This window comes from Petaurus breviceps, unplaced genomic scaffold (genome assembly GCF_028583685.1).
Source record: "Petaurus breviceps papuanus isolate PSGF00001 unplaced genomic scaffold, PetGlider_PUasm1.0 183, whole genome shotgun sequence".
Taxonomy (NCBI): domain Eukaryota; kingdom Metazoa; phylum Chordata; class Mammalia; order Diprotodontia; family Petauridae; genus Petaurus; species Petaurus breviceps.
Window position 1 is genome coordinate 14,350,737 of NW_027185791.1, and position 26,044 is coordinate 14,376,780.

The following is a 26,044-nucleotide window of genomic DNA, read 5'->3' on the forward strand; positions in this document are numbered from 1 at the left end:
CCATCAGTCGCCGTATTTATTTTATACAAGATTATCTCCCAAGTCTTAGTACACTTTAAAGCTACTAAAGATTAAAATTCCCTAAGGCTTTTGGCACTCTAATTTACTTCTCTGAGTACATATCCCTCCTGTGGAATGTAAATTGGAGGGCAGAGACTGTCTGATTTTTGTATTTGTATCACTGATGCCTACTACACATCTTGGCACTTAAATTGTTTATCAGTGAAATAGTGACCAGCAGAATCAGAGGTGGCTTCATAGAGAAGTAAAGTTTAAGTTTTACAAAAGACAGTGATTGTGAGAGGTGAAGAAAAGGAGGAAGAGATGCATTGCAGATGTAGGAAATGACTTTTTGCCTTCAGAAACAGAAGAGACTGTCAGGTTTGGGGATCAGCAGTTTGGTATAGTGGGAAAAGCTGAATTTGTGCTCTGAAGCCCTGAGTCTGCCTCTGAATACTTAGGGGAGCTAGTCATTTCCCCTCCGTGGGCCCCGGTTTTCTTATCTATAAAGTAAACTCGATGAGATCCCTTAGGCTAGACCAAACTGTTCACGAAGGAGAGCAGTAAAATAAAGCTGAAAAGCTGTAGATGGGAACCAGGTGGTGGGAAAGCTTGACAGACTCAAGGATTGACATTTTACCCTATGGGCAATTAGGAGTCACTGAAAACTGAGCAAGGCAGTGGTTCGGTCTGTGCTTTCAGGGAAATTAGTCACCAGTTTGGAAAGAAGCAAGAGATGAGTTAGGAGGGTAGAGCTAACATGAACCTGTAAAGATGTTTTTCAGCCACTATAGAACACACAGTTGTCCAACAGTATTTCAGAAGTGCCCTCAGAAATAATATGGTGTGCCTTGAGGTTATTCTAAATAGTTATCAGTTATTTTAAACGACATATAAAGATGCTATTCTAAATTGCATTCAGTAGGGATGGCTAGGTGGCCCAGTGAATAGAGCACTGGCCCTGGAGTCGAGAGGACTTGAGTTCAAATTCAGCCTCAGACACTTAACACTTACTAGCTGTGTGACCTTGGGAAAGTCACTTAACCCCAAATTGCCCTGCCTTTTCCCCTCCAAAAAGGAAAAAAAAATTAAATAAAAAAATAAATTGCATTCACAAACTCAAATCAAAAAACATCCCAGTATCTACTAGGTGGCCCTGTTTACTTTGTGAGGTCTTGTTATATATAGTTCCTCTCCTTCCTTGGGAGTAGGCGGCCCATTTGGAGAAAACAAGGCATAAACATTTAAAGATCAAATGCAAGAAATACCAGAAGGCATTAACTCCTAAATAAATGGTATAGACAATTAGTGTTATGAGTTTGGAGAAGGCAAAGCATTCTTTGGGTTGAGAAAGCTCCATAGAGGGCTCTGCTGGATCAGTAAGATTCAGATAATGGAGATGAGAGGAATCAGGTCGCAGCATGAAAAAAGGACAGTCCAAAGCATGCGTATTAAGGGAGGAAGCACTGACCAGTGTTCCTGGGATGGAGGGTGATTTTATCAGAGCAGTAGCAGAATACTAGGTCCAGGGAGAGTTCTTGAAGATGTGGCAGTTGTTTTTAAAGCAGGAGAGTTGTAACATGATGAAGGTGGTGGTTTGGGATCGTTAATTTGGCAGGGCAATAAAGCAGTGGTGTCAAACTCAGACAGAAATGGGGGCTGCAGGTCACATTGACTTAGCTTTAAAATGTAATGGTATCCATGTTTTATTGTATTTTTATCTATTTTGTTAATTATTTCCCAATTACATTTTAACCAGGGGGAGACCAGTAAAGGGAATATTGCAGTGGTCCCAAAAGAGACAAGCGCCTCACTGGTGTCTAGCAGTGGGAAAGGAAAAGAAATTGTGGAGGAAAAACCATCAGGACTAGCAAAATTTGGCATGTGCTACAGTGTTTTAGTCTGGGAAACATTTGGTTAAACAATGACAGGCTGCAATTACAGCAGGGATTTTACCTCAAACCACCAATGAACTTGGATGCAAAGTCACACCAGATGGAGCTCTTCTAAAAGGTAAAGGGACGAAGCTTCGAGGAGCATTGTGGAAGTTGTAGTTCTTCGGGCATAGAGTCAGAAAAATTAACTTCCAATAAGGAATTGAGGTAAAAGAAAGAAAAACAAGTGTTGTAAGTTTGCTTTTTCTAATGGAGGGAAGAAAGTGCGTACTCATGAACTAATTATAGCAGATGGCTGTTTCACAAGAGAAAGGCTGTGACCCGATTTGGTGACTGGCTTCCTTTACATTCGAAGATGCTGTTTCCATGGTTACTCCAATGTGTGTATTCCCTTAGAATCATAGAGTCAGAAGGGGCTTCTGATGTTTCCTATGCCCAAGGTGTGTCCCCAACAAGACTGTAAGATGCCCCACTGAGAAGATACTGTGCTGTACACATTACACCTCATTTATCCTTCATCGTTAAGAAATGTGCTGTTCCAGATGCAAAACAAGCCCATCAGAACTTCATTTTAACTACTTTAAATGGAAATCTAACACGTATTGTTTATGACCTGTCTTCTTAAAAGGATCATACCTTCTCTTGATGACTCAACCTCATCATTATGTAGATTAACACATTTATTGTGTTTTATGAACACATCCTTGCGCCTTTCCTGAGTCTTGCAACCTTATAATACTCTCTGCTTCCCCACTTCACTTCACAGGGTGTATCTGTGTGCCTTGTTAGCAGTTTTTAACCTGTTGTATCCTAGAAAGGAGCAAATCCATTTTATTAGAATTATGTATTAATTAAGAATAAGTAGGCTTAAACTGATTAATTTTGAGTGCAAATTGAAGCATATTTTTTCACTTTATTTTTTTTTGTTGTTTGGGGGTTGGGGGAACATGGCTAATATGGAAATATGTTTTGTATGACTTCATATATATAATGGGGATCATATTGCTTGTCTTTTTGATGAGTGGGGGAAGGGCTGGAGAGAGGGAGATAATTTTTAGAACTAAAAATTTAAAACTTAATGCTAAATAAATACTAAAAAAAAAAGGCAAATCGATTTAGCATGAATTAAAAAATGAATGCTAAATAAATAAATAACCCCCAAAAGTAAGTAGGTTTAGCATGAGAGTCCATGGTCCTATAGTCTGAGTAAAATACATAGTTTTTGTGCTCTGGCTTTTGGGTTTCAGGAAATCTGACCTCCAAAGAAGTGGGAAATTAACTGTACTGCCCACACATCCCCTACAGTATGTACCTAGCACAATTTTAAGTATTTAATAGATTTCTGTTATTTATGATCTATATTATAGATCATTTGAGGTCACTTTCTTTAGACCCTGTGTCAAGGTAAACAATTCCTGAACCATTCTTCTATTTTTAAATGGCTCCTAGAAGGAAGATTCTGTAACCCTTTGTAATATGTTCCAGAAGAAATCACCTTTATAGTTGGAATATTCATCTTCATGTCCCCAAATACTGTTATTATAACTTAAACTTTTCCCATTGGTTTTCTTTCATGGTAACCTTGCTGATGCCTCTTGCTTTGACCTCTCAGTTATTTGGCACACACATACCCCTTCCTGCTCCATCACATATTAAGCCTTCCCTTGTGATGAAAAAGAAAAAAAAATCAGTAAAGCAACACTGAGGTATGCATCAGGCGTGTCTGGTAGCAAATGAAACATGTCACCTCCATGGACACCCCATTCCACTCCAGTGAAAGGAGGAAAGCACGCTGCTTCATCTCTTCTCTGGAGCCAAGACTAGTCATTATAATGGCCATTCTCTGCATTGTTTTCCTGATTCTCCTTATTTCCCTCTGCACTGATCTCTACCAGTCTCCCAACATTTCTCTAAATTCCTTACATTTTTCATTTCTTAGTATTCCAGGATATTTCATTACATTCATGTACCACAGTTTGTTTAGCCAGTCCCTCTATTCTTCTCCTCCCACTTTATTTCCAGTTTTCTGCTACCAAATGAATAGCTGGTCTGAATGTGTTGCTATGCCCGTGGTGGGTGTATATATATATATATATATATATATATATATATAGCAGTAGCGTGGTCACTTCTTCGCACTGTTCCAAATTGTTTTCCAAAATGGTCAGGCCATTCATGGATTCACCAACAGCTTCCTAACATCCCTGTCTTTAGTGTGCAGCCACTCCCAACAGTCCAAAAGACTGTTCCCCTCTTTAACCATCTCTGCCAGTTTGTTAGGTGAGATGAAACCTCAGATTTCTTTAAATTTGCATTTCTGTTATTACTGATTTGCAACAGACTTTCATATGATGGCTAATGGTTCTCAAAAGAATTGCAGATTGTTTTTATTCTTTGATATTATATATTCTTATTCTTAATATTTCTTTATTAGAGACTGGCCCTACCTTTTACTTAAATTTTAGCTTTTCTCATAGGACCAGTTTCTGCCACTCCCTCTCCATTGGTTCTGTCCCAGATTCAACCAACATATATGGATCTCCCGAATTCAAAACAAAGCAAAAAGCCATCCATCTTTCCCCTGCAACTTTTAGCTGATCCAGGTTCTGTCCCAGTAGGCATTGTGGTCCAGTAGAAAGAGTTCTGGTTTTGGAGTCTGAGGACCAGAGCTTGCTGTTTATTATAAGCCTGTGTTTCGTGGCCTTGGTTCCTCATCTGTAAAATGAGGCAGCTGGCCTAGAGTTCCTGTTTGGAGCCTCCAGCTCGGTATCCATGGTCCTCATCTCTCCCATCATTTGAGTTGCTATGCTTCTCAGTCCTTCTTAGATTTTTTCTCTTCCTTATGAAGATACAAAGATGAGAATTAGGAACCGCACAGTACAGAAGGCCTGACCAGCACCAAGCAGAGTAGATGGATGTCTTTGTCTACATGGATCAGTCAGCTTGTGGCATTAATGTGTTTTGTTCATTATTAATTCTTCAAGGATGCATTTGTTTTTCAAATATACACTTTGCATTCTTGTTCTCTGTTCCGTTTATGGCCCACAAACACCCGCCCCAAGCATTCGTTGCTGTACTTGTATTTGTTTGGTTTGGGGCTTGTGTTTTCTGGTTCAGGGTCGACACAGAATGGCCTCCTGTGGAGGTGCTTGTCTGGTTTCCAATGGACCATTTTTGTTTTGTTTATTCCCATCTCTTCTTGTCTTTCAGAGTGTTTAGCTGTCAGATCCCCTTTAGTCATCTGTATGTCTAATGTTCTGTATTCCTTGGTACAGGCATTAGTGATGTCGTTTTGGTCTTTGAGCATGAAGGACACAACAGCATTGAGGCTTTTTGTGACTGGGCACATGGAGAACCCACAAGGTTCTGTCACACTTGTTGGGCCTCCTAAGCTACTTACTCTGATGCCTGAGTCTAAGTATAAGCAAGTCAGAAAATACATGCTTGGAAATAAGATCAAAGCAAGTGATTGATTCCAAAGAGCCCGTCTCTCGGCAGCTGGTCTTATAGGGGATTGTTTTTTAGTGCCTGTGATTTCAGTAGTGTGTGGGACTCCCTGTGTGGAAACTCCCTCCACTAATGCCCATAGTCACAGCCGTGTCAGAACGCAGGTGACTGACTACAAGGCTGGCTCCCTATCCAGTATACCATGCACTTTCTTATAGGTGTTCATAGTTACTGACAAAAAAGAAAAATCACATGTCCCTCACTCCAGTACAACCTTGACCCCCACCTAGTAAAAGAAATCACTCTTTTCCTTAGATTCCTCATAATACTTTCTCTACCTCATTTGCACTTATGTCATTTCCCTTTAAATTGAAATTGTTTCTATTTATAGTTTTAGCCCTGGTCTAGTACACTTCTTGAAAGCAAGGTTAGTCCTTGATAACCCTGTTACATATAGTGTCGCTGTACACACAGCCAGAACTTGAGAAGTGCTTGTTGAGTATTGAGTTTCTCTGGTCAGTGCACTTTTTAAGTCAAAGACTGTGATGCATGCCTTCTTCCTCTTAGTACTTAAGAGAGGTGGCAGGTTTTAGCAGAGGGGCCCATCAAGGCCAGCAGGGCAGGGGAGCCGGGTTAAAATGGACTGGAACGTATTGAACCAAGGAAAAATACAGTAGAACATAGGTAATGTGGACATGTGCCTCTAAGTCAGTGTGCAGCCCGCAGGGATCCTCGTGGATGGTTAGTGGCCCTGTTTTCATTTGAATGTGAAATCACTGGGCTATAGGACAGTCATATGTTATCAGACATGGCCAGTGTTAGAAAATGAATAAGCAAGAATCATTGAGAAGACACAGCAATGAAAAAAAAATCAATCAAGTTTTTAAAAAAAGAATAAATATTTGAGTTCTTAAGAAAACTTTGTGTCTAAGGAAATAAATTCAAATCCAAGCTCTGACAGCTACCTGCTACGTGATCTTGGGTAAGTCATTTCCCTCCTCTGTATTTTTATTTATTGGGGGGGAAGTCTGGATTAAGTGACTTACCCAGGGTCACACAGCTAGTGAGTGTCTGAAGCCAAATTTGAACTCAGGTTCTCCAGACTCCAGGGCCAGTGCTCCATCCACTGCGCCACCAAGCCGCCCCTTTCCCCCTCATCTTAGGGGGAAAGTAGGGGGCGGCCAGGTGGAGCAGTGAATAGAGAACCAGCCCTGGAGTCTGGAGGACCTGAGTTCAAATCTGGCCTCAGACACTTAACACAAAGCTAGCCGTGTGAGCTTGGGCTTAACCCACACTCAACTCCAATTGCCCCACCTTACCCCCTCCAAAAAGAGGGGAAAAAGAAGCTTAAGTACAAGCTATTCACTCATTCTCCTTTATTTTGACATCCTATATTATTATTTCAGCAGATCTAGACAAAGAACTTCTTTTTCTATGTATTACATATCCCAGAGGTTGTGTGATGGTTGGCGGGTAAATCTCAAGATTCTACCTCCTCGTTTTTCCTGCAGTCTCTGCAGATGATTACGAGCTGCCCTTGTCATCTTCCTCCAGGGTGACTGCTGTGACCATTTCCATGCGAGGATTTTTATTCAAATTATCTTCAAAAGGAAGCACAGGACACAGATTTTTCCTTCTTGACAGAGAGTTTTGTAGTTCCTGTTAAGTACCCAAGAAAGCTAAAGTTAATTAGGTTAATGACTTGGATGGTGAGAAATACAAAATGCTCTTGGGATCTCTACTTACTGTCTAGCATATGCATTCATAAGAGAAAATAAAGAATATATGTCCTTGTCACATTCAGATGCTATCTTTATATTTGGATAAAAGATGAAATGGTTGGTGGGAAGAGAATGGAATTTATGCTTTTTCTTAGATAAATCATTAAATCCAAGCTAACCTAAAAGTTACACATGATAGAGACCATAAGACTGATGGGCACTTTATACAACCAAGAAACGTACAATAAACCTTTACTAAAATAGGCTAATTGAATGTAAATTTTAAAAAAATCACATCTGTTAGTACATCAGCATTAACCATAGTCGCTCTGTTGCTGCGTAAGTCATCCTGACCATATTTTAAACTATCTCTTTGAAAATTCTTTTTTAATAGAAAGGAAGAAGTTTTATCAGAATGTCAGCATTACACAAGGTGAAGGTGAGTCTCTGAAAGCTCTTTCTGCCTTTCTGATGTATGATTTGAAATGCTTTTGTTTAGGACTAGCCCAGTTGACAGATTATCTTTTTTAACGTTGTGGTCTTTCTGGAAGCAGAATCCACTGTTGTCCTTAAGCCTTGTCAGTTCGAGTACATAAAAATAGTCATTTGCTTTTACTTTATAATTCCTAAGAGTTTTAAACTTTGACCTTTCAAGGTGGATATGAGATAAACCTGGACCACCGAAAACTGAAAACTCCCAATGCCAAGCTCTTTACCGTTCCCAGCGAAGCACTGGCTGTTGCTGTGGCTACTGAGTGGGATTCCCAGCAAGACACGATCAAGTTCTACACGATGCATTTGGTGAGAAGTTAAAAGTGAGGTAGAGGAAAAACAAGATGGCAGCAGTCACACTTGCTTATTTATCTTCTGATAGGTTATTCACTTTATCAGTCATCCCTGGCCAGTTTCTAAACACTCAGTCATTTCCATTCTGACACGCTCCGGACCATCTTCCGCACTAGTCCAGCTGATGTAAAGTCAGAGAATACAAACTATGTGAATTGTAATCATTAAGCAGAATGTAATCAGATAACTGTGAAGAAAGACACGTCTGTATTATCTGTGCCACATGCATTAGCTTGGGTAGCTCTAAGCACTTCTTGAGTCCAGCTTTGTGAGTGAAGGAGAAGCATTAAACATACGTCTGTCGCCCTCAAGGAGCTTAAAGTCGTGGGGGGAGGGTGGGGTTTGTTAGTGCCTTTATCTCCTGCTAGCCCAGAACACAACATAGATATCTGAGTGATCTCTCCAGGACCTCAGTGAGTTAGACATTTATTTTAATAAATAAGGAAAACAGATGTAGGTAATTAGGTTAGAAAGTGAGTTTGGTGATGTGGGCTGAGTGCCATTGCCACCCCTCCTTCATCACATGATTCTGAACTTTAAAATCGGGGAATTTCAGAGATCAGCTTTAGTTATCATGATTGTTCGCTTCACTCATGAATCTATTCGGGGAAGTCTTCAGCTGAACCATACTCTCTGCTCCTCTTGCCCATATGAACTTATAACCGTTAATAGGGGCCAAATACCTCCTAGCATGAGCAGGGATGAATATGAGTGGGAGAAAATACAAATGATTTGGGGGATGTTTTTTTAGAAAACTAATCAGGTATTTTCAAAAACTCATAACCCCAGTCTGTTTGTTACAGTGGCTTAGTACACGCTCCATGGTATTAATAGTCAGTTACGTCAGGGGGACTCACTTTGGAACATCAGTCTCTTGCCAGTATAGACTGACATCAGTCTCTTACATTTAGCCTCTCTTCTGGGACAGTAATGACTTTGTGAAAGGAGAGGTGCTTTTACCCTGGGGCCAATGAACTATAATAGCTGCTCTCTCTGCCTTTTGATTCAGACCACACTGTGTAACACATCTTTAGACAACCCAACTCAACGAAACAAAGATCAGCTTATCCAAGCTTCTATGAAGTTTCTGGACACAGACACAATCTGGTAACAGACACTTGGACTAAATTCCCATTGTTATGACGGTGAGCTTTAGGTTGTCCTACAGCACTTGCCTAAGAGTTATCAGGAGCTATTTCCTTATTTTGTTGTGGAATTGTTTTCTTTTAGTTGGAGTCACCTAAACAGTAACAAGTAAGGAAGACAAGGATATATTAAATTCAAGTGGAGGAGTTTGTGTTTTCAGCAGTCTCTCCCTCAGTTTACTTGCTTGTATCCCGCCAGTCGAACATAAGCTTCTCAAGGGCAAAGTCTGTTTGTGTGTTTTCCTCATATTTCCACCCCTGGCAAATGGAAGACTGTAGACACCTCACTAGCTTGGCAGTCAGAGGTCTGAGGCTGAGTCTCAGTGTTACCACTTAGTAATTCTATGATGTTGGGCCAGTCTCGTAGCCTGTCTCAGCTCTGGGTTTCTCATCTCTAAAATTGGGTATAATAATACTTGTACTATCTATTTCATAGGTTATTGTGAGAAAAAGACTTTGTAAATGATAAAAAGTTAGTACTATTCCTTTTAATTTAACAGATCAGCCTTTAAACTTTATACTTTCCAAAATGAAAACTTTCATGGTCACTAAGAAAAAACTTGGGTAGATTGAGCAGACCAAAGAATTAATTGGTACCAAAACTTCAGTTATTAGATTGAGGGTGACTTATGGTAGAATGAGAGGTTCTTACTGTCCAAAGCCCCAGTGAGTGCTCTGAGTCCTTTCTATTTACCTGCCTCCATTAGCATCTGGGGTGAGAGATGTTAAGGACTGATTGATGGACAGAGGCTATGTCCAAGATATGGTTAACATACTTTGGGGAAAAAGATTTTCAGGTTGTTATTTGTGTTTTTATTTTATTAGATTACTAATAATGAGTAGAAAAACTGAACTTTTTGTTAATAAAAATGTGTTTGTTTTTTTTAATGAATTAGTTACAGAGTGGAAGAGCCAGAAACACTAGTGGAGCTTCAAAAGAATGAGTGGGATCCAGTTATAGCCTGGGCAGAAGAGAGGTAAGAGACAAATTCCCCAGGAGCTCACAGCCCCATCACCTGCCCCGTGCTTTTCCTTGTCATTGTTAGTGAATCAGCTCGGCCTACCCATGAGCAGTTGATAAGTTTTCCATTTATTTAGATCTGACCTTATGTGTGTGAAAAGTGTTTGTAACTGTGTTCATATAGCTCCTGGGTTTGCCTCGGCAGGGAGACACCCAAGCATTGTGTTGCTGTCTTCAGAACTTAGATGGGAACTAGTCGGTGTCTGCGATGTGGGCTATGGAGACATTGGTAGAAAAGGGTTCTCAAAGAAGGTTTTGAGAGCTCTACATTATGTGTAATGATCATTGTAAATTAATTGTGGTTTTAGATAGTTACAAATAACTGTACTACTTTGTTATCCAGAGCCAACGGTGGGGAACCCATGGCCTCAAAGCCACTTATGACCTTCTAGGTCCTCAAGTGCAGCCACAAATTCAAAGGGCCACATGTGGCCTTGAGGCTGCAGGTTCCCACCCCTGATCCAGACTTTGCTTTTCATTCGGGGAAATCCTTGGCAATATTCTTCAGTGCACTTGGCTCTGGGAAAAGAAAAACTAATTTAAGAGGCTTCTACTGATCCTCTGCAAACCACTGGTTATCTTTCTTTTGAAGATTCTAAAAGAATCTTTCTTTTAAGTGGACCAGTTTGACTGAATCTTTGTAGTGAATGAGTATGTTCTTTTTTTTTTTTTTTTTTTAAGCAATTGGGGTTAAGTAACTTGCTCAAGGTTTCACAGCCAGGTGTTTCTGGGTGGGTGCTAAGTATCTGAGCCCGGATTCGATCCCAGGTCATCCTGACTCTGGGGCCAGTGCTCTCACTCACTGAGCCACCTGGCCGCCCCTGAATGAGTATATTCTTAAAAGACTCAAAAGCAGCCTAAGACCATTTGGCTGAGCATACATGCTAAAGTTTAATATGTGCCATTGCAGATATGATGTTAAGATTGGATCTTCTACAAACATCATGGGACCTGATATGCCAGCTAAGACTAAAGAGACTTTCATCAGCCTTTTGGCATCTTATAATATGTGGGCCTTGCAAGGTAACAAAGGTATTTTTTCTGAGGTTAAGAAGGGAAGATGTTGATGTAAGGTTTTACCTTATGCCCCTCCTTTCGGCGTAACATCTAACAGTTCCTACAACAGTACCATTCATAGGATCATGGGATTTAGAACTGGAAGGAACATTTGAGATTATCTAGTCCAGACTCCTTATTTTACAGATGAAAAACAGAGAGGTGATGTAACTTGTCACACCAGTAAACAGCAAAGCTAGTATTCCAGCCCAGGTCCTCTCATTCCAAGGGCTCTTGCACTATATTGTAGAGGCCCTGTAAGGAGGAAAGGGAAATCCCAGAAGGTCAAGTCACTTGCCCAAGGTAAAAACACATCAGTGGGGTTATTGTGATGAAAGCCCTGGTCCCCAGACATCTAGTCCTGGGTGTAACTAGACCTTTTACAAAATGTTCAATAAAAGCGCTTTAGACACATTCCTTCCTTGCGGAAGGGATGCAGTTGAGCACTGTTCCACTACAGAAGAGGCCTGGGCCAGGCTGACTGCTTTCAACAGACACCTCAGATCATCGTAGAATAGTGCACATGAAGGTAAACAGGTCATTGTTGACAAATCCGTCAATGGTGTGGGCTCACATGCCTAGCTTTATGTGTTTTTCATGTTTAATGTACATGTGGTTCGTAGAATTGGTAGTATATGGGAATGAAAGAAAGAATTGGAAGACTCGTCTTCTAATGGCAGTAGAAGCAGAGTGTCAGGATCCCCTTCCTGGTCTACGGGATGACCTAGTAATATGGCGTGCCTCTGGCCTTCTGGTCTTCGCCCATGCCATGAGCAGTTTCACCCTTGCCAAGCCCTACCTCCTTCCAGGAGCTCTGTATCCCTGGAAACCTACACAGCTTCACTGCAGAACTCCGCAAATGCTTTTGATGTCGTTTGATACAAGTCGTTTGATAGAAGAATAATCTGTCTCCCAATCTGAAGTCCTATTAGTCATCTTTTTTGCAGCATTCTGCTCCATTTTGTTTATTGGGCAGAATTGTCTGTTCTCCTTTCCAAACTTATTCATGGTATCGTGAACTGGGATTACGGGTACTAAAGCAGAAGGCAAGAACAGGCGTATTGTCACTATGAAGGCTTTGGCCTTGGAATATATTTTTCCATTTTATTCACCAGGTATAGAATTTGTGGTCACCCAGTTGAAGTCCATGGTTCTGGCCTTGGGGTTGATTGACAGGCACCTTACAGTAGAAAAGGCAGTCCTGCTGTCTCGTCTGGAAGAAGAGTACCAGGTATGCAAGTCTGTAGACCTGTCAGTTTGAGTACAGATAATCTCTGTTCAGTTCTGAAACCACCGAAGGGCCTCAGTTCCCATCCAGAGCCTACGTCAGATTGAGCACCTCCATCCATCTTAGAACAGCTCTAGAACCCATCCTATCTTCAAGTATTCTCTATCCAAGAACGACCTGGGGTCAGGCTTACTGAACCTGTGGGATTAGACCTGAAGTATACTAGCCTTTAAAGAAAGAGGAAAAGTCCTCTTCCCAGTGTCTATGTTGAACCATTCACCAGCTCTAATACCACTTCCATGGGTGAACTTGCCTAATTAGACTCAGGGTGTCTCTGATATCCTGTGGATTCTATTGATCTGCTTGCTATTTCTAATACTTCTGAGAAACTTTCGTGCTTTCCTTTAGTATGGTATTCAAGATTTTTTCCATTGGATTTTCATTGGAGACCAGTCATTCTCAGATTGTCTTTCTGAGTTCTAGCTTTAGAATCAATGACTTTGGTCTGTAGTATTTGAAATGGTTTTTTTTCCCCCAAACTTTTCTGCCTTTTGACTTTCCTTGAATATTTATTGTTATGTCCCTACATTCTTGCATTCGGTTTCTTCCACACCCTTTTTAGAATGTCTACCACTTATTCATAGTCTCCGCCTTCTGTTCTAAATCATCGATTCTTTTCAGTCTTTAGAAGCTCTAATTTCATTCCTCATCTCTGCTTTAATTCTCTTCTTGGGCTTTTCCGTCAGTCTTAGAGCTTATCATAATTGTTCTGACATCATATCTGAAGAGCCACTTGGAGTAATCTGCAGCTTTCTTCCCTTCTGGAGAGTTCTTGAATTCTTCATCACAGAGTACTTCATTACTACTTTTGGAGATCTGTTTTGGTCTGCTCATTTGTTCCATCACTATTGGTTTTTCTGTGGGAGTTATTTTATTTTACTTGGTATATATTTTAAACATGACCATTTTAACAAGCAACTGTAGGGGGCAGGGGATCAAGAGCCAGGCCCAGAGTCAGTTCAAATCCTGCCTCAGACCTTTATTTGTGGTGTGACTCTGGGCAAGTCACTAAGCCTCTGCCTGCCTCAGTTTCCTCATGTATGAAATGGGAATCATAATAGTACATCCCTCCAAGGGTTGCTGTGAGGATCAGGTAATCACTGTAAAATGCTTAACACAGTACCCGGCACATAGCAGGTGCTACGTCCATGTTAGCTATTATTATTATTACCTCCCCATAAACGAATGTGACCAACTCATCAAACTTGTGAACTGTGCCGAGTCTTGCTTTTTCTCCCTCCCCAACATCTTTACTACCCATCCCCTTCTCTGCTCACATAGCCACTAGCTTTGCTTGGGCCCACCGTCTCTTGTACTGGCAGTGGGAGCTTGCTCATCTGGGAAACACAAATCTGGGTTTCAAAAGAAGTCTATTGAGGAGAAGTTCAGAGGACCTGAAAACCTCTGGCCAGAAGTAGCCTCTGCCCTTCTTGGGGGGAGGGGAGTCCTGAATACAAAATGAGAAGAATTTTATACTGTTAGTTAGCACAGAAACCTCCCTTCATCCTAATCCTTATCCTAGTCTGAAGGTCCCTTAAAGGCCTTTGTCTGCCTTCTGATTGGTCGGGTCAGCCTGCTGTCTGCTAACTTCCTTTATCTTACTTCAGTGATGTCTAGCAATTCTATGGAAACTTAACTCCTAACTGTTTCTCACAATTTATTATCAGTAGTTTTTTACTTCAGTGATTTTTAGCAGTTCTGCGGAAACTTAATTCTCTGTTGTCTCTCACACCTCTGTCCGCAAAATCACGGAAAAGTCCAGTCCTTAGCCCATAGTGTTGCTTTAAATAAGTTGGTTTGAGCTGGACATTGGAAATTTCTCATTTTCTATCAATATTTAACAGAAATTAACTTCTTATGTCAACCCCACTAAACTGTGAAGAGGAATGGCAAACATTGCTTGTAAAGTACTCTGTAAACTAAAATGTGAGAAATGCAAATGAGATTAGAACACAACTTTTATTTAACCCCACTAATTCAAAACTTGTACGGTAACTAATATATGCCAGGCTTAAGTTGAGGAGATAGTTTACTGAGGAGAGATGCAAATTGGATTTCTGTGTAGTGACACAATCTATCTGGATTAATAAAAGATAGAATGGCATATACAGTTGATAGAAAGCTGGGATCAGAGTCCAGAAAACTTGGATACAAGTCCCACTTCTAACATACTGGCTTTTTGACCATGGGAAAGGCCCTTAACCTTTCAATGGTCTAGGCCAGAGGTGTCAAACATACAGGGAACAAAATTAAAATGTAATTAGGAAATGTTTAACAAAATAAATAAAAATACAGTGTAAACACACATAATGTTAATGTATGGTTTTCTAAGTCACTATGCGTCCCACAGGAATCTTTCTTCTACTTGAGCTCACCTTAGTGGTCCAAGGACTTCCCTCACTGGGAGTTTCCTACACCAAAGAAATCACAGGGTCCAGACCAAAAAAGAGAGTCAATGAGAATTGCTTGCAAGGACTTTGATGCCCTGCTCCTTCCCCTCAATTCTAGTTCTGCACTTCCAGCTGCCTACAAGACATCTACACATGGATGTCCTACTAACAACTCCAGCTCAGCACAAGTCCAGTCTCTCTCCTCTTTCCCCTATTACAACAGTTTCCAAACTAATTTCCCTACCAGAAGCTTTTCCTTTTTCCAATTCATGCTTCACACAGCTGCCAAACTAATTTTACTGATGTACAATTTTGACCATGTCAATTCTCTATTCAGAACATTTTAGCAGCTTTTGTCAGCAAGATCAAAGACAGAATCCTTAGCTGCTTCCAGACTGTTTTTCTGGCCATATTTCACACTACCTGCTATACTCCATCCAGCTTGTACAATGATTTCTTCCCCGCAGTCATGATTTCTCCCAGCTTTTGGATTCATTGGATGAATCCTCTCTAAGGCACCCACTTCAGGGGTTGGCACAAAAGGTGTTCCTCTGGAGCTGCTTTTCTTGTTTCTGATGGAACACAATTTCTAATTTAGTTAGGTCACTTTCAATGCCACCTGGTGCCTGTGTGCCCTTTGGGCAAGTCACCCAAGCTCTCCTCGTCTAAAAGGAGGAGACTGAACTAGACAACCTCTGAGGTCTCTCCCAGCTTGAAATCTGTCATCCTGTAACTCTCAATTCTTCTGATGAGTGAGGTTTTGTCAGTTGAGGGCTGCTGTCCTCAGACCGTGCCATTCCTGCATAGTCCAGCAGCTTTGGGCAGAAGCACTGAGGGATACAGACTCTTCTGAATAGGCACAGTGGTATTTCACAGGCTGCTACTGGCTTACATTCTTCAGAAATGACATGAGAAGAAGGGAGGGCCTTGGAACCAAATAGCCACATAACGACCCGCTTAGGAGGAAGAACAGAATCCAGAGGCACAGGATGCTGCTGCTTTCTTTTGCCATTGCCTAATTTATGTAATAGCCCCACTGAGGCAGCTAAATGGCTCAGTACATAGAGCACTGGGCCTGGAGTCAGGAAGACCTGAGTTCAAATCCAGCCATAGATAACTCCTGTGTGACCCTGGGCAAGTCATTTCACCTGTTTGCCTTAATCTACCAGAGAAGGAAATGGCAAACCACTACAGCATCTTTACCAAGAAAACCGCACATGAATCATAAAGCGTCAGATATGATTAAACAACAAGCAGTTGTTGCTGCTAGCTAGCCACACTGTGTGCTGCTGACACTGTTCCATTTACCACTCCAGCCTGGTAGTAGCTGTGGTGGATGAAAGTGGATCCCCAAGAAATCGGTCCCTGCACATTCATATTTATGATCTGATTCTTGGAATGAAATTTGCAGCAAATGCTGTTCATGGAAAAATCTTTAAAGATCTAGAATTCTTGTGTTTTCCCAAGATTGCTTGATACTAACAAACTGTATGCTTTGCTCTCTCAGATCCAGAAATGGGGCAATGTGGAATGGGCCCATGACTATGAACTGCAGGAACTGCGAGCTCGAACTGCAGCTGGGACACTTTTTGTTCACCTTTGCTCTGAAAGTTCCACAATCAAACACAAACTCCTGCAGGAATGAGGTTCTCTCCCTGAACTCTGGAATCATAAAGGAGTGAGGAGAGCATCCTAGGTGATCTGAGGATGGGACATGCTGCCAGCCACTGGACTGAGCCCCAAGTTCCTGCCAAAAGCTCATCCTGTCCTCGGTAACCAAGAGCTATCCAGGAGAACCCCTTCTAGCAAGGAGGAAAAGGAGCTACCGCTATGCTTATTACACAGGACTTTCTCCCTAGCTTTATTTCTAATATTAAAGATTTCATCAAGATCAAAACTTATATCAAGCCTTGTAATTATTTATGGCTCCAGAATTCTTCATTTTATTCACTGTGACTAGGTTACCCTAAGGGTAAACATTTTACCTTTTGTGAGTGTATTTTGCTTCTGCTGGTCTAGATCTGAAATAAGAGACTCGGCACCTGTCACCAACCAGGAAACCAACTTGTATTCTTGATCTTTCAACCTATTTTCTCTCAACTATGTTTGACTTTTATCAGAGGATCTCTTGAAAGTAAGTTAATCTTGTTCTTTTTTTTTTATTTCTTAAAGTCATAGAAAGTCTGTTCTTTAAGACAGAAGATGAAATATTTAATATGATGAAAATTCTAGAAAGTAAATTGATTTAAAAGCCGTATCTAAAGAAGATTCAGGATTTCTCCCTCATTTTTTGTATCTAAGGTCTCCTCGCATTGTGTTCAATATGGCAATCTGCCATTTCTTAGCATCACTGTTATATAATATAGCAGAAGGAGCAAATGGTTCTCCCAATATGTACACAGTGAAGACTTTTCAAGCATCCTGTCCTTATTAGCACACTTAAAAATAAACTATAGAAACCTATGATAACCTGCATTCGAAAATAAATGAAAGGAAGCTGTCGTCTTGGAGTTTTCAGAGCTTTCTCTTGTATTCCACAGTAGTCAGTAACAGAAGTCACATTTCCATTATGCTGGGGAGTTTTAAAAGTCATTTTCTGACAGGTTGTAAACATGTAGCTTGGTACAGTCTGTTCTTACTTTACATGAATTCACATTACACAAGTTCAGCTTTACTTAAAAGACTTCTGAAAGAAATCTGCATTCCCAAAAAAACCTAAGTTAGCTTCACTGTGCAGTCTGTGCTCTCTCTCCACTTCTGCCCCTAGGTTCAGTGCCCTGAGGTCTCCCACCCCTCCACCCCAAAATATTCCCCAAACCCTGCAGGTCAAAGCAGAACGGATGCAGGGGGGGCCTGGCTTGAGACCTCTGGTTCTGGGAGAGTAGACCTTTGCCTTGCTCTGTTCACATGTCTGGCCCCCACGTGTCTATCTTCCATATGTCCATACTTGGGAACCGCATGTCTGGCCCTACCCTCGTGTGTCACCCATCTCTCCTGACTGTGTCTGGCCCCCATGTATCCCAGCCCCCACATGTTCCTCCTCCTGCTCTCATTTCTCTGTTCCTAGCCCCCACTTTTCCTTGAACTGTGTACCTGCCCCTTCCCTCCATGGGCATGGGGTCCACTTCCTGACTCCCTCTCGCCCTCCTTTCCACATGGCCATGGGCAAATTCATATTACATATAAATGGCTTTCCATAGAGGTCTGCAGAACACTCCACTTACATAAAGCAAGAACTGTCTGCCCTGAGAAATGGCTGGTTGCTATTCTAATGGCTCTTCAGTCTTCTTTTCATCTAGAAGGAGAAAGTCCCCTCTTAACATCAAGCTTGTAACTTGCATGGCCAGCAGAGGCCTCCAGTGTGAATGGTCTCTATGGACCTGCCTGATACAATGATCCATACTTTGGCTTCATCTTTGTCTTTATTTTTCACAAATCTAAATATGTTTTGGTTTTTTTTGCCTTTTGGAGGGCAATTGGGGTTAAGTAACTTGCCCAAGGTTACATGGCTAATTTTTTTGTGTGTGTGGGTATTAAGTGTCTGAGGCCGGATCCAAACTCATGTCCTCCTGACTCCCGGGGCCGGTGCTTTACTCACTGTGCCACCTAGCCGCCCCCTAAATACATTTTAATGCAATAAAATAAGCCTTCTATCCTTTGGAACTTCTCGTGGGGAAAATAACAAGAAACTTAGGTGACTATGTGTTTACAGTAGTTGTCAGCCACCTGTCCCTCCAGTACCTGACCAGAGTCTGGCCCTCTTTGGTGTGAAGACTCACCTAATCCATGAGGTCACCAAAATCCAAGTTGTCCAGTTCAGTCTGCAAGTGGTCGATGTACTGATTGATCTCCTTCACTCGCTTTCGGTTCCTGTTCAGCTCATCATTGTGAACCTAAGCATTGGAAACCAAAGAATGATTTCCTTTTTAAAGCCTCTATGTATGTGTGTCCAGTTTAGGAATAAAGAAGTGATTGATACGGTGTGTGAGGACTGACTTTGATAGACTTAGCCCTTCTCAGCGATGCAAGGATCTAAAACAATTCGAAAGGACACATGATGGAAAATGCCCTCCACATACAGAGAAAGAACCATGGGGTCTGAATGCAGGGCAAAGCAGACTATTTCCTTTTGTTTGTTTGTTTTTGTTTTTTTTTCTTTCTCATGGTTTCACCCATTCATTATAATTCTTCTAATGTGAAAATAGGAATGTATGTATAGAACCTATATCAGATTGCATGCCATCTTGGGGAGGAAGGTTGGGAAGGAGGGGGAGAAAATTTAAAACTTATGGAAGTGAATGTTAAAAATGAAAAATAAATAAATGAACTTTAAAAAAAACTGCAAAATTATTCTTGACAAAAAAAAGTGATAAAAATTTTACATGATTAATATTTTTCTTCTATATTCTGATGAAAAAGCATAGAGGATAGTGACCCTTTTTCTTAACAATGTTCTAATCTGTTCAATTCTGTAGAATTTAGAATAAGTTAAAACACTGTATCACTGGTAAGCTAGAAATCAGTGTCTTTATGTTTTTATTTATGAGGGCAAGGGGTGAGATGGAAGATAATCAATATGACTTTCTGGGTAAACTTCCAATTCCTCTTTCTAGTCTGTAGCTGAGAAATAAAGTTTTACCTGCCATTATTTACTTACCTTATCTACTATATTTGAGCACCAATTGGTGACATTGGTTATTAAATCATCTTCTCTATTGTCTATCTTCAGAAGGTGGATGTCATGTGATGCTCCAACTGCATTCACAACTGTATCTTTGTCAGAAAAAAGCTAGTGAATAAAATTGATTAAATATGGAATACATTTTGACTTGAAGCATAAGCATGGTGAAAATCAGAGCTTAATACCAAGTGAATGTAAGAGAAGAAATTCATTGAGTGTTGACAGAGCCAACCCTGTGGTTGCCAGTTAGAAAAAGCTGCCTCTGTCTATGCAGAGAAGACCTGAGTTCAGATCTTGCATCAGATACTTCCTAGCTGTGTGATCTTGGGCAAGTCACTTGACCTCTGTATGCCTCAGTTTCTTCACATGTAAAATGGAAGTCACACTAGCACTTATGTCTCAGTGTTAGTGTGAAGATCAAATGAGATCATAGTTGTAAAGTGCTTAGCACATAGGAAGCACTATATAAATGTTACCTATTATTATCATTAACATTATTGTTAGATTCAGTGTGTTTTGCCACTAGATTATCAGAGAGTATAAAAGGGAGATCAAAAGATTGAAGTATAACATATTGCAAATGATGGAAAAAGTGATGGCCAAGTGGCTCTTGATTGAGTGAGGAACCCAGTGGAATTCTTAGATTGTTCCCATCCTTCCTTGCTCTCCCCACAGGGTGAGCCCCTCTCCTTTTCTGGGTATGTTTTGCTTCATGATATCCTTTACTCCAGTTCTTGTGCCTATCATGCTCCTTTCTAATAATAATCATTTTAAATTCTTGTCCAACTAGTGTTCTGTGATGCACAGCCACATGTCAGTAGAGTATTTATATTCAAAAGACAAGCATCCCCGCCACTTAACAGAACCCTCATCTTAGTTCTTGGGCCTGGACCTAGGGAGAAGCCCGATTCCTGTCTCCCCCATGGCTGACCACTCCCCAGGCAGAAACAAAGTAGCTCAGCTCTAGATGCTCACTATTCTCCCAACCTCACACCATCTAGACCCAGACCTAATAATAATGTGTAGAAATAACATGTAGAAAAACCCAGGTCGCTCACATGCCCTTGATGCACTACAACAAAGCAGAAGTCTCTCCATCTAATCCAAAACTACAAAATTTAAGAAAAAAATAGCCAAATGGAGAAAGGGTACAGTAATATACTCTTGGTGGAACTGTGGTTTGGTCTGTTTTTCCAAAATGCGACTTGGGATTATGACCCCAAAGCCACTTTTCATTTCCTTTGACTAAGTGCAATACCACTGCTATACTCATGCTCCAAAGAGATCAAAGGAAAAAAATACACGTACATAAATATCTACAGAAACCATTTTGTTATAGCAAAAAACTGGACATAAAGGGGACGTCCATCTAATGGGGAATGACTAACAAAGTGTGGCATATGTATGAAATGGTTTATTATTGCACCATACAAATGACAAAAGGGACAGGTTCAGACAAACTTGGAAAAGACTGATATGAACTGCAGCTGAGTGAAGCAAGCAGAAGCAGAACAATTTCTACAATAACAACATTGTAAAGAAGGAACTTTGGATCCTTCTATTTGGCAAATATGGTGGAATAAGAGGAAAGAGTACACACTATTCTCTCCCACAACTATTTCAACAGAGTTCAAAGAAGAGTGTCAGACTGAGTGGTTATCAGGAAATCCAAGGAGAAACCACAGTGGGTCATTTTTTTCCAGCCCAGATCAGCACAGGAAAATAGATCTCTATGGATGCTGGGAATGGGCCCACCCAAAAAGGCCTATGCAAAGCTTTCTAGCACATGGATAGGAGCTGGGACCTGGGGCTGTGTAAGGGGTCAGACAGCATGTAAAAGGGCGGAGGCGGCAGCTGTGTCCCCGACCCTGGGATGGGGTTTCAGAGCTTTCCAGTGAAGGCTAAACAGAGTAGGATAGATGAATATAGTAGACTATTAACGGTCTCTAAGAAATGATGAAAGAGATGGCTTCAGAGAAGCCTGGTACGACATGTATGAACTAATGAAGAATGAATTGAGTAGAACCAAGCAAACGATTATAATGACAACAACACTGTAAAGAAAGAGAACTCTGAGCATGCTACCTCCCTCTTTTTTACAGAACAATTACACAGACTCATAATTAGACAAGACTAAAATGTGGATTTGTTTTGCTTGACTATGCTTATTTGTTATAAGAGAAAGGGTTTTTTTGTGTTTGTTTTGTGCATGTGGGTGCTTTCCCTTTTTATTTTTTATCTCTTTGGGATACAGACCTGGTAGTGGTATTGCTTGGTCATAGGGTATGCATGGCTTTATAGCCCTTGGGGCATAGTTCCAAATTGCTCTCCAGAATGGATGAACCAGTATACAACGTCACCAATAGTACATTAGTATTTTAATTTTCTCACTTCCCCTCCAATATTTGTCATTTTCCTTTTCTGTCATATTAGCCAACCTGACAGGTGTGAGGTGGTAGCTCAGAATTGTTTTAATTTGCATTTCTCTCAATAGTGATTTAGAGCATTTTTTCATGACTATAGGTGGCTTTGATTTCTTTTTCTGAAAACTGCCTATTCATATCCTTTGACCATTTATCAATTGAGGAGTGGCTCTTATTTCTATAAATTTAACTCGGTTTTCTACATGTTTGAGAAATGCAGTCTTATCAGAGAAACTCACTATAAAAATATGTTTTCACAGTAATGATTACCAACTATGTATTTTTCCCTTATTTATCCTACTCTCTTCTCTCCTTCCCCCGTCCATTCTCAAAAGTGTTTCGCTTCTGACTTTTACCTCCTCTAAATTGCCCTCCCTTCTATCAACTCCACCTCTCCCCCCCCATTTGTTTGTTTTTAATGTGGGAAGGGAATGGGAGGAAATCCTGGGCTAGGATGCAAATGAAAAGAGAAGAAAGTAGGTCACTGAAGCTCGGAAGAGAACAAATGGAAGTTGAGAGGCAGTCAAAGACAAGCAGGACAGCTTTGAACTAACAATGAGTTTATTCTGTGCTTTAAAAGGAAGCTGCTCAGAAGGAAAAAATGAAACTTTAAAAATTCGGATGGAGGCTCTTGACCTAAGAACATCTGATTGACTAACCATTAGATACACATGGCCATGGGGAGTCCCAGTTCATAGAAACAACTGTCCTTTGTTCCTCAATGGAGAACACTTGGGAAAGTAACCAAGCATAACTGATCGATCCACCCTGACCCCCAGTCCAGGTCTCTTTCTGGGGAGGAGGCAAGGGAAGGATGACGAAGGAAGAGTTGTTGATAAAGGAGAGTTGTCTCTGATTTGCCTAATTAGAACTTGAAATGCATTTTCAGATATTAAATAAGGATGGTTACATGTAGCTAAAAGTGTTACTAGTCTTCTATTTCGGATCTAAGTTAAATAGACCTCGGGCTGGGGCAGGAGCTGCACCTTTGGAACCTGCCATCTCTAGCCTTCTTTTGGGCAAAATAAGATGCAAATAGAAACTTAAAGTGGAAGGAATGTCAGCAGTCATCCAGTCTAGTGTCCCACGAACTGTATTCCACAGAGCTTTGGGGTGCCAAGCATGAGGTTTTCATGTGAAGATGCTGATGTAAACATTTTCCCTCGAATACTAGATATAAACCTATATTGTGCAGGGACTGAGCCTATGATTTCATTGGTATAGGACAGAAATTCCTGTAAGGAAACTGCCAGCAGAGTTGCCTATGATACCAAGAGGGTGAGTTTCATGGCCAAAGTCAGTGTGTGTAAGAGACAGGATTTGAAACCAGGCATCCTTAACTCAAGGCAGGTTCTCAATATACCACACCACTTCATAAGAGTGTATGGATGCACAATCAAAATACTACTATGTAAAGCACATATTTCTGTGTAAATATGTATATATCATCTTATGGCAGTTTGGGACTGTAAAATGGGCCTAATTTCTCTATTCCAAAATTTTCCTGATTTTCTTTATCCTAGATGGATATCCTATGGCCCAAGACTAACATATATGGGTTCCAGCCCAAAAGTATTCTGTAGACAACTGAATTTGGGAAATGCTCATCCATTCTGGCCGAATAGTTTACAAGACAAGAAAACACACTCAAGAAATGTAAGTGACGTGCCCAAGATCACAATACACATTAACAGAGGAACCAGGACTAGAAACAGTCTTCTGATGCCCAGTTCAGTGCTTCTGAATTATACTCTCCTTTTTTCTCTTAAGTAACTTACAGCCCAATTTTTGACACACACACTTGCTTTGCTTTGTCATCAGAGTCAAAAGACTCTTTCACACAGATGGTAAAATATGATTTTTCATATTATCTATAGTACCATAATCTCGTTATGAAACTGGAAGTCTCACCGCTCGGACATCATCTGGCAGGTCCTCATCAAATTCACTCTTGACTATTTTTTCCAAGGTGTTTATGGAGATCTCCAGAAGTTTCTCATGGTGATGGTTTTCTAGGTCACGGCACTGGGCCATCGTAGGAGTGTAAGTTAAGCAAATAAGACCGATTATCATAATATGAATGGTCTGATATGACTATATCTGACAATGATGAGAGAAGCAAGAGTTTACTTGAGAGGAACATTTTTGTCCCTAAAAAGGAGATTCACTCACTTCAACCAGCTAGGTTTTCATTTAAAACTCTTTGAACTTGCAATATGGTTCTTTAAAGGAAAATCATAGAACTACAGAGTTCAACAAACATTTAATAAAAGAGCCACTTTGTGCCTCACTGGGGATACAAAGACAAAACAATCCATGCCCTCGAGGAGTTTGGAGAAGAGAGCTAACATGTACACAAGTAAGAATAATATGGGGGTAATCTGGGTTGGGATTGCGTAACAACAAGCAGACTATGAGGGAAAGCTTCATGGAGGAAGTAGTCCCAGAGCTGAGTACTAGAAGACAACAAGGACACTGGAGAGAGAGGGATGTGAAGAAAATCCATTTCAGGCATGGGGGAACAGCTCATGTAAATGCATGAAGGCAAGAGCTGGAACACTGAATTCAGGGAATCACTAGTAGGTCAGTTTGCCCAAAATACATGAGTTCCTGAAGAAGAGTAACATGAAATAAGGCTGGAAAGGTAGATTTTGGAGGCAGATTTTGAAGAGTTTTAATTGTTAGGCTGGAGAGTGTATTTTATGGAGGCATTTGGTCGGGGGAGTGCACGTCGTGAACAGTCCTGTTACATAGGAAGATGTTTTGGTGGATGGATTGGAGAGGAAAGAAACTGGAAGCAGGGAGACTAATTAGGGGGTTAATACAACAGTTTGGGTGAGAAGTGATGAGGAACTGGAAAAGGGAATAACCTTTTAAGACTAGTGGACCTATGTGGGAGAGATTATGGGGAGGGGGAGGCACAGGGAGAAGGGAAAGAAGAGTGAGTGATTACCCAGAGGATATGAGCCTATATGAACAGAAAATTATGGCATTCTTAATTTGGAAAAAGGGTGGCTTTAGGGGAAAGATAAATAAATTTTCCTTTAGATAGGTTGAACTTGAAATGCTTGACAGTACATCCCAGAGATATCCAGCAGGGAGTTAGATGGTAATGCAGGAATAAAATTCAGGAGAAAGAACAGGACTGGATATAGAGATTTTTGAATCATTTACATAGAGATGATAGTTGTATAGAAAGTGACAGATAAGATCCTCAAGAGAAAGACCTCCTAACTGGGTTGCATATTCCCAGTCTTGCCTCTCTCCAATCCATCCTTCATAAGCTTGCCAAAATAATCAAGTACTAATGCTCAGGTCTGATCTTGTTGCATCTCTGCTAAAGAAATTTCACTGGGAACTGAAACTATTCTATCTCTAAGATTAAATATAAATTCTTCACTGTGGCAAAGAAAGTCATGTAGTAACCAAACATGTCTCCAGAGGACCTCTGATGAAGCATGTTCCCCACCTCCTAACCAAGAGGGGATGGGATCAAAGTGTAGAGACATATTTCCATGGCTATGGCCACTGTGTGCCTGACTATGCTTTGTTATGCTGGATTTTTTTCCTTCTCTTGGTTTTTAATTGGAAGGAGGGATGGGGTTAGGACAGGAAAAGGATGTTAGCAACAGTGATGCCAGAAAAGAAAGAGCATTGAAACATTTTTTCAAATTGCACAGAAGAAAGCACAGAGAATCAGGACAGTTTTAAAAGTAACATATATAATTCATCATATTTTTTTAAAGGCAATTGGTATGAAATAGAGATTCTTGATTTCATATAGATCTACTCATATTTTGCTATTTGGAAATGCTTTTTTTGGACGTTTAAGCTCATAATTTAAAAATTAAATTTTAAAAAGAAAGAAAGCTATTTCTAGTCTGATTCCAGTTTACCTTGCCAGAACTATTTCACTTTACTCCCCTCTATGCACTAAGTTCTACCCAATATGGTCCACTTGCTCGACTCTGTCTCCTGCCTTTATGCTCCTGACCACCAGGAATGCACACCATCCTCATATCTGCCTCGGAATCCTGAGCTTCCTTCAATTCCCAACTCAGGTGCCACCTCTTATAGGAAACCCCTCCACATCCCCTAACCTACTAGGCTTTCTCCTTCCTCCAATTATCT

The 26,044-nt window shown here is 40.7% G+C and overlaps 2 protein-coding genes across 3 annotated transcripts in view; one reads left to right on the forward strand and one right to left on the reverse strand.

Moving 5' to 3' along the window:
- The window catches only part of ATPAF2 (ATP synthase mitochondrial F1 complex assembly factor 2), a 22,766-nt gene extending 5,488 nt beyond the window's left edge, over positions 1 to 17,278 (forward strand). The window contains exons 2-8 of one of the 2 annotated variants that reach the window (XM_069087878.1): positions 7,458 to 7,502; positions 7,719 to 7,864; positions 8,919 to 9,016; positions 9,951 to 10,031; positions 10,986 to 11,107; positions 12,247 to 12,362; positions 16,317 to 17,278. In XM_069087878.1, coding sequence (XP_068943979.1) covers positions 7,458 to 7,502; positions 7,719 to 7,864; positions 8,919 to 9,016; positions 9,951 to 10,031; positions 10,986 to 11,107; positions 12,247 to 12,362; positions 16,317 to 16,454 — 746 coding nt within the window. In that variant the 3' untranslated portion in view covers positions 16,455 to 17,278. The remainder of the gene's footprint in view (positions 1 to 7,457; positions 7,503 to 7,718; positions 7,865 to 8,918; positions 9,017 to 9,950; positions 10,032 to 10,985; positions 11,108 to 12,246; positions 12,363 to 16,316) is intronic. The other variant, XM_069087879.1, reaches the window with a different exon arrangement.
- The window catches only part of DRC3 (dynein regulatory complex subunit 3), a 107,525-nt gene continuing 88,184 nt past the window's right edge, over positions 6,704 to 26,044 (reverse strand). The window contains exons 12-15 of the mRNA XM_069087877.1: positions 23,825 to 23,948; positions 19,467 to 19,598; positions 18,589 to 18,702; positions 6,704 to 7,001 (exon numbers count right to left, since the gene is read on the reverse strand). Coding sequence (XP_068943978.1) covers positions 18,589 to 18,702; positions 19,467 to 19,598; positions 23,825 to 23,948 — 370 coding nt within the window. The 3' untranslated portion in view covers positions 6,704 to 7,001. The remainder of the gene's footprint in view (positions 7,002 to 18,588; positions 18,703 to 19,466; positions 19,599 to 23,824; positions 23,949 to 26,044) is intronic.